General features: G+C 36.9%; 1 protein-coding gene across 2 annotated transcripts in view; it reads left to right on the plus strand.

Annotated features, from left to right (window-relative positions):
* Positions 1-1158: 1158 nt before the first annotated feature.
* Positions 1159-8900, plus strand: part of rev1 (REV1 DNA directed polymerase) — a 19537-nt gene continuing 11795 nt past the window's right edge. The window contains exons 1-5 of one of the 2 annotated variants that reach the window (XM_016533469.1): positions 1159-1487; positions 4815-4881; positions 5999-6131; positions 7453-7621; positions 7706-7978. In XM_016533469.1, coding sequence (XP_016388955.1) covers positions 4825-4881; positions 5999-6131; positions 7453-7621; positions 7706-7978 — 632 coding nt within the window. In that variant the 5' untranslated portion in view covers positions 1159-1487; positions 4815-4824. The remainder of the gene's footprint in view (positions 1488-4814; positions 4882-5998; positions 6132-7452; positions 7622-7705; positions 7979-8900) is intronic. The other variant, XM_016533467.1, reaches the window with a different exon arrangement.

Below are 8900 nucleotides of genomic sequence, written 5' to 3' on the forward strand. Positions count from 1 at the left end.
CTACTGGGCATAATTTATAAACAAGCCCATTTCTGGCACAAAAGAAAATAAGTCATGTTATGGTAAATCATAGTTATGACATTAAAAATAAAAATTATGAGATAAAAAGTCGGTTATTACATAAAAAAGACAAAATCATGACATAAAAGTCATAAATACCTAAATTGGTATTATATAAATGAAATTGGTATTACATAAAATTATTACATAAATTGGCTGAAATTATTACAAAAAAATCTTTTAATTATGAGATAAATTGAAATTATGAGATTAGTCAAAATCACGACAAAAGTCATCATTATGACAAAAAAGTCAAAATTATTAGATAAAAAGTAATAATTATGAAAAAAGTAAAAATCATGACAAAAAGTTGACAATGAGATAAAATTAATTATAATATAAAATGTCAAATGATTAGGTAAAAATCATTATTTTGACAAAATTTAACTTTGTTATAATTATTATTTTATCTAATTATAATTATATCTCATTATTATTATTGTTATTATTAATAATCATAAAATAATAATGGTTATTAATTTCTACTTATTGTTAATATTAATATCATAATCTCACAATTATCTAATTTATTCTATAGTTATGATTTTCCCACGGTTTTTTTTTTTTTTTTTTATGAGGCAAAAATGGGCTTCCATATAATTTACCCAAACAGTCGATCATCATTTATAAACATCAGTCAGTTCACAAAAGGGCGGTCATTTCCCACTGTATCCAAGGTTACTGGTTTCTTAACTGTTAACCAGTTGTTGTAGCACCACAGCTGCTACACAATAAAACAAACAATCTGTACAAAAACGTTTTCTCAGGTATGGTTTTCCTTTGGGGTGTAAAAAAGACTACCTCACATCCTCCACGAAAGACTGCCACTGAGTTCGATCACAATGATATGTTAAATTCAACACAATTGAATTTGTGAATCACGAATCCTACTAAGGCGAAGGCCCACTTCTTAATATTCATGAGGTAGACCTCGCCATTGGAAAGTTACCCGGCGAAACGTCACGACCTAATTAATATACACGAGCCAAGCTTCGCCATTGGAACATTTGGGAGCGACGTCAGCGCTACGTGATTAAAATTAAAAAGCTAAACTCTGCGCGCTGCGTCAAGTGTAGAGTCACTAATAGACCGCTTGAGGGTGCTGTGAGATACAGACAGGGCTATCGCTGTCACTGTGTGACCCCGGCTGAGAGGAGGAGGAGGAGGGATTTACGCGGAAAACAAGCAGAAAATCTGGCAGAGGCGACAGTGAGCAAGCGGCTAGTAATGGAGAGATACGAGTGAGTGGTAAAAGGGGAGAATCGTGCAGTCGCGGGAGCATGTTTATATGGACAGAGCCCAGCATGCACCAAGTCTCTGTTAGTAATCTTTCAAATCTGACGCAAAAGGGGTGGACGCAACCCAAGAGCGGAAACAAAGGCGCTTTGGTTTGAACAAAATACAACTGTAAAGAAGGGGGATAATTGGTGAGCAACAATTTCAGTTTTCAGAGGTTTCGTTTTAAAAAGAAACCGCGCATCACACGCAGAGTGACGCTACAGTTCTATGTTGAACTGATCGATCTGATGTGTGCTGCTGTGTTGCACTTCTGCAACAATGTGCTAAAAGGTTGACGGGAATCCAGTTTATTATGTACGAAATGTCACATGCCTTGTTTCCTCTGTCCGATCACTGTCTCTATCAACTGCCCCACTAACTTATTGTCTGCGTCGAATTTAGGTTTCCCAGATTTGCAGCACAGTATTTTCTTCTAGTCGAGACAGTCATTCACATGGCCAGGCATGTCCCATGTGACGGCCGGTGTGTTAAAGTAAAGCTAAATAAACCCAATACTCGGTATAATTCTTATTTGGAACCTATCACGTCTGATTTTGTAACTGTCTTTTATTTTTATTTCTGGTATGTGTACAATATTTTTGCTTGTTGACAGTTCAGTGAACGTGGATCTTTCCATTTGTCAACTCTTTCAAAGCCTCACACATGTCCCATGTGACGGCCGGTGTGTTAAAGTAAAGCTAAATAAACCCAATACTCGGTATAATTCTTATTTGGAAGCTATCACGTCTGATTTTGTAACTGTCTTTTATTTTTATTTCTGGTATGTGTACAATATTTTTGCTTGTTGACAGTTCAGTGAACGTGGATCTTTCCATTTGTCAACTCTTTCAAAGCCTCACTCAGTCATCCCTGGTTTTAAAAAAAACGACGTAAACCAGTTTGCCATTCGTAGTTGCTGGTTTTAGAGGAGTTTTGGACACTTTTCAGTTAGTCAAGCAGTGAGACCAGCTGGCTGACCAGCTAAATCAACTGAACACAAGGTTGGACAGGCTGTGAGACCACGTAAGTTGGTTTGGTGCTTTTTCAGCTGTAAATGTAATAATATTTATGATTTTTTAAAATGTTTTTTGGACTATTGTTTTTATTGACAGCAAAACAGTCAACTGCCTACTGCAAAAGTGCATTGAATGGCCTAATGAAGCAGGTATCTGTTGTATATTTGTAGTGTGATTTAGGGTAAAATAATCAGATGTTTTTCAGTAAATGTTTTTGTCCGATTGCCTGAGCTGCCACAGTTTGATTCAGTCCAGTATCACCCAGTAGTAGTGCATAATCAAATGTGTCACATACCATAACATGACTATTAAATATGTAACATAAGGAGAAATACTCCAGCATGTGTCAATAAATAACACTGGTATGCTACTCTTTATTAATGAATAGTTTCATTTGAATTATGTACAAGTTTCTGAACTCTCATTCACTACCACATTTAATGAAAACACTGAGACTGTGCTACTCCTGATATCTGAAGGGAGCAGGCTGATGATAAAGTTAGCCTAGCTGCTCATGTAGAGCTTAGTGTTTGTGTTGAAAAAGAAATCAAGCAAGAAAGACTGAGACAGACACTTTGATGTTTCATTTGAGTGGATACTATAGGAGGTGCATATTTAGACAAAGCCGATTAGAAGCGTTGTTTTGCACCATATGCGTGAAGATGCGCTCAATACAGCTTCCTGTGGAGAATGAGATTGTGTATGTGATTTTTTTTATGATGGAGGGAGTAAGCAGGATTCATCCCTAATAATGTTTATTCTGCCTTGCTATGCTCATCACATGCTACAGAGATGAGAATGACTTCCCTTTTACTTTTGGGATGCGTTGTTTGGTCTGATCTGTACCACAGAGGCAAAATGATCAAGGAGACAGTGAAATGGAGGTCTTGCATATTCATTTGTCAAGAAGAAAAGTACAAGACTGAAACAGATTTTACAGATGACCTGTGCTCTGATAAGGTGTGCAGTACTTGGAGAAAATGCTAATCATGTGCTTTCCATTCACCATCGAACTCTGTTTTTCAAAGGTGAGGTGTATACATTCTACAAAGACTAAGAATTTGCTTGAATGCAATGTAAGTCAATTTGGATAAAAGTGTCTGCCAAATGCATACAATTCTTTTAGTTTGGTGTTTGATAAGAGGTGTAATTTAGAGGATTGCACTTCTCTCCGACTTTGCAAAATTCAACTGCTTAATTGTTTATATTGTCGAAAAATGTAAACTATATTATCGCCCGGCTCTAATTAGGGCTGTGCGATTAATCGAAATCGAATCGAAATCGCGATTTGCCACGTTGCGATTTCCTAATCGCAAAGCCTGCGTTATGGACGCGATATTGCTCTGTTCCAGAGCATATGCATGACTGCCAGCCTTGAGTTGCAGTCTTACTAACCAATAGAGTGAGCGCACCTCCGTTCTCCCCAATCAGCACTGCTCTAGCCAACTGCGTAAACACCCACCATTTATAAAAAAAATCAGCACATTTTCCACTTGCTCTTAACATCCCAAATACTTAAAATGAATAAATCAGCCTATGTAACATATGTAATACTTTAATAATTGACTTAAGAAATACAGTTCTTTATTTATAAAAAATAAACAAATATTTTCTGTGAAATTAAGTTAATTCTTTAAAAGTAGTTATACCATTATAATCTTGCCTGCTGAAAAAAACTAAACAATAGAACCCCTCCCAAAACACAATAACAAATGTAATGGGTTTCAGGGTTATAATGGGAATTGTATTGGTTTTAATGTAACCTATAATGTGGTGTCTATTTGATGGATTCTATTGGTGGGATGTAATCTGGCAGATGGCAACCAATAGAACAACAGTAATTCCTATTGGAATAATGCCCAAAACAAAAAGGAATTTTGTAATGGTTTAATGGAAACTATAAGAATTTCTGTGATAGTTTCTATTGTTTTTTTCAGCAGGGTAATGATACCCATACTGTGCTGCACATTATTGACAATACTGAGCTGAAGCTTGACTTTGCAAATTTAAAATCGCAAATCAAATCGCAATCGCAATATCTGTCAAAAAAATCGCAATTTGATATTTTCCCCCAAATCGCACAGCCCTAGCTCTAATCTATTACATGCAACCGTGAAGCATGAAGATATTATAAACATTTAACATCATGATTTTCTGTAAAGCTGCATTGAAACAATGTGTATTGTGAAAAGCACTATACAAATGAAATGGATTAGATTTATTCTCTGCTCAGGATTCAGCATTTCAGTTGCATTTTCTTTATTAAAGGAGTCATCTGCCTGCTAATTAAAGCAGTAGCACTTGTATGTACAGTAGCTCGCTCCCTTTCCCTGAGTCTGTAAATTCATGTAAGTGATGAAGAGAACAGATGTGCATATTTTGTCCTCATTTTTACATGTTAATTTTCTGTCGCTAACACATTTAGTTTTTGACTCATTACATTTAATTGTTGTCTTTCAGGTTCCTCAGTATGAGTCGAGATGGATGGAGAAAGAAAGCCAGTGAAGATGATGGGTGGGGAGGACGGGTAAGAGTCTGTTGTTCTTTATTATGAAATGTGTTATTATTGAAAGCAGGAAGCCTCAGCAGCTGTTTTTTTCACAGTTCTCTTTCGTACTGTGTTGTCTTTCCAGGCTGCCCCTCTAAATATGGTTCATTTATTATTTTTGCTGTAATTTTAACCTCATAACCATTGACCACCAGTCGAACATTCCCCTTCATGTGAGAGCTGGTGGGTGTATGTGTGTTGATGCTGAAGTCTAGACAGGTTTTCATTTGTATTACACCAGTGAGTAATCTATCTCAATTTTCCTCACTAGTGACCAGCACCTCTGCTCTGCCGCCACAGTCCGAGGCTCCAAGCAGAGCAAGAGATTTGATAGGCTTCAATATCCTCGTGTTCCTCAGGCATTAGCAGAACCACACTGGCATAAACAACTCCAAGAGCTTCTGTCTTCACTGATAACATTTCATGACATTTCCCTATAATATGACAACCATAATGTGTTGCCACCAAATCTGAGAACCAAAAGGGTGGAGCTTGTGCAATTTGTTGATTTTCAGTTAATAATTTAGTAATTTGCTAGCATAATGCAGATGTGAAAGTGAAGCCAGTGCATGTACAGTATGACAACTATTTTGTGCAGAATTTTTTTAATTTAATTAAACGCAGCACAGTGGTTGCCTTCAGGCCTTGTGTGTTTTCCTATCTCAGGTTATATTAATTAAGTTCAGGGGAATTTCCTGCCAGTACAGGTGGAGCGAGTGTTGTGGAGTATTTTTGTGTGTGGGAGTCTGTTTATTGGTTCAGCTTAACTCCTGAATCCCAGCGTTCCATCCGTTGGCAGAGTCGCCGTGCCAGCAGGGCAGACTTGCACCTCCAGTCTCATTGAATGTCTGAGGCGTAATCAAACACTTGTCAGCCAGAAGCTGCACGTTTTTCTTTGTGCATGTCTATATTGCAGTCTGTTAAATTTGTACAGGGGTTAGAATTGTTTTTACTGTGTCTGCATAGTCTGTGTGTGCTCTCTGCTTTGCCTTATTACTTGATCTTATGAGGTTGTGTTCATGTGAGTGGGATTTTTTTTTTTATAGGGATTATAAATCAAATTAACATCACAGGTTTGTTTGTTGAATTTTTTTAGGGTGGTTACATGGCTGCAAAAATCTCTAAGCTTGAGGAGCAGTTTCAGAAGGATGCCCCGAGAGAGAAGCAGAAAGATGGAACGTCCTCCTGTATCTTCAGTGGTGTGGCTATCTACGTCAATGGATACACAGGTCAGATCTCTTCCAGCATCCTCGCCACCCACGTGTGCTGTGATAACAAACGTGAACAGGAAAACAAACTTTCTTCCTGAATTGAGATCAGTTTTACTGCATAATGCATCTGGAGCAGCAGCAGCATCATTATTACCATCATTATAAATTTTTTTAATTTGTTTTATTATAATTGTTAATACTAATATTTAATAGGAACAGTATTTTACATTTTATAGAGATATTATTATTATCATTAACATTATTATTGTTGTTATTTTATTAATTAAAATTTTCATTAATAAATATTATTAAAACAATAGTACACCCAAAAATGAAAATTCTGTCATTAAGTACTCACCCTCATGTCGTTCCAAACCCATAAGACCTTCGTTCATCTTCAGAACACAAATTAAGATATTTCTGATGAAATTTTTGTGCACAAAGAAAACAAAAATAATGACTTTATTCAGCAATTCTTCTCCTGCAAATCATGTCTTCCGCCATTATCGAGAGTACCTCTGCATGTAAACAACACATGCACGTTGTGGTACTGTCAATAATGGTGGAATATGTGATTTTGAGGAGAAGAATTGTTGAATAAAGTCATTTTGTTTTCTTTGCACATAAAAAGTATTCTCGTAGCTTCGTAAAATTACAATTGAACCACTGATGTCACATGGACTATTTTATTGATGTCCTTACTACATTTCTGGGTCTGGGAACATGTCAGTTGCGTTGCTGTCTATGCAGGGTCAGAAAGCTCTCGGATTTCATCAAAAATATCTTAATTTGTGTTCTGAAGATGAACGAAGGTCTTGCGGGTTTGGAACGACATGAGGGTGAGTAATTCATGACAGAATTCAGTTTATTATGCACGATTCATTCAGAATTTTTGGCTGAACTATCAATAATACTCAATAATAACAGTATTATTGTTTATATGTTTTTATAGACAAGGATGAGCAAAATTTCTTGGAAAAATGGGAAACACTTTAGTATAGGGACCAATACTCACTATTAACTAGTTGCTTATTAGCATGTCTATTAATAACATATTGGCTGTTTATTAGTACTTATAAAGCACATATTCTACATGACCATATTCTACATCTCTAAGCAGCAAATTAGTAGTTTGTTGAGGCAAAAGTCATAGTTAATGGTTTATTAATAGCGAGAATTGGACCTTAAAATAAAGTGTGACCAAAAAATGAAGTTGAATGATTTGAAAGAAATGTTGTTGGCTGGATTCGAGCCTGTGTTTACCATTTGAGCACTATAGCTGAATGTGTCAGGATGATGAGTACTGTGCTATCTTGTATTGTGTATTTTTTGTATGTAGATCCCAGTGCAGATGAGCTGCGCAGGCTGATGATGCTGCATGGTGGGCAGTTCCATCTCTATTACACTCGCTCCAAAACTACACATATCATTGCCACCAACCTGCCCAACAGCAAAATACAAGAGCTCAAGGGAGAGAAAGTAGTGCGGCCAGAGTGGATCACAGACAGGTGTGTGTTTATGTGTACTTTGCAGGTTATAGAAGCACAATAATATATGCATACTAATTTTTATTTTTTTTTGCTTTTGTGCAGTATAAAGGCAGGCTGCCAACTTTCATACGTCCAATATCAGCTCTATGCGAAGCAAAAAAGCTTGAACTTTACCAGTATTTGTGCACAAGGAAAGCAGGATCTGTCGTCCACCAATGACCCATTCAAACCCAGTCCAAGCCACCCCCAGTCAGACAGCATCAAGCCTCAGCCCAGCCACACTCAAACCCTCTCTAAAGAAGTTCTCAAATCCACTCACGCTAACCACACAGCCAACTTCACTGAGCGAATCAATCACCAGCTAGATGTCAGACTGTGAGTATGCTTTATAAACAGGGATCCATTGGCACATGTGAGTGTCAAATGCTGTATGTATTTGAAAGAAAGAAAAGATTCTGCTGCTTTATGATCCAAGATAGAACATGTAACACAACAAATTGATTTTTTTTTTTGTTTTTTTTGTTAATTGATCATATTGATCATTTTTGGATATAGATTGGATATTAAATTGCATGTTTTCATTCACCCAATATTTACATTTAGATTACATGTGTTGTCATGTAATCTTTAAAAACACAAATAATTAAAAAACACTGTCAAGTGTACTATATATATTTTTTTATATACTTTTATTTAGACAAAATAGTATAGAATTTTATCAGCCATTTATCAGTTATCTGCTATAACAGATAAATAACTTTTCAATTTATCGTATTGGCCTGCTGGTCAGATAAGACTGCTCCGACGCGAAGTTTTTACAGCCCTTCTGTATACTTAATGGATTAGTTCAATTCCAGAATAAGAATTTCCTGACAATTTACTCACTTCAAAGGGCTCTACTCGATCCCAGCCGATGAATAAGGGTCTTATCTAGTGAAATGGTTGGTCATTTTCTAAAAAAAATAAATAAATAAATAAAATGTATATGCTTTTTAACCATAAATGCTCATCTGGAAATCCTGGATTGTTTTCCTTAAAAACCTTAAAGGGGTCATATGATGCTATTTCAAGTTTTCCTTTCTCTTTGGAGTGTTACAAGCTCTTGGTGCGTCGAATCCGCCGCCTCTGCTCACTCAGCCCGCCGGCCGTTCCACACTTTATCCCCCGGCCACTGCTCACTCAGCCCGCCGGCCATTCCTCACTTTATCCTCCAGTCTCATCACTCAGCCCGCCGGCCGTTCCTCACTTTATCCCCCGGCCTCTGCTCACTCAGCCCGCCGGCCGTTCCTCACTTTAT

Source organism: Sinocyclocheilus rhinocerous, unplaced genomic scaffold (genome assembly GCF_001515625.1).
Source record: "Sinocyclocheilus rhinocerous isolate Xijiao unplaced genomic scaffold, SAMN03320098_v1.1 scaffold64, whole genome shotgun sequence".
NCBI lineage: Eukaryota > Metazoa > Chordata > Actinopteri > Cypriniformes > Cyprinidae > Sinocyclocheilus > Sinocyclocheilus rhinocerous.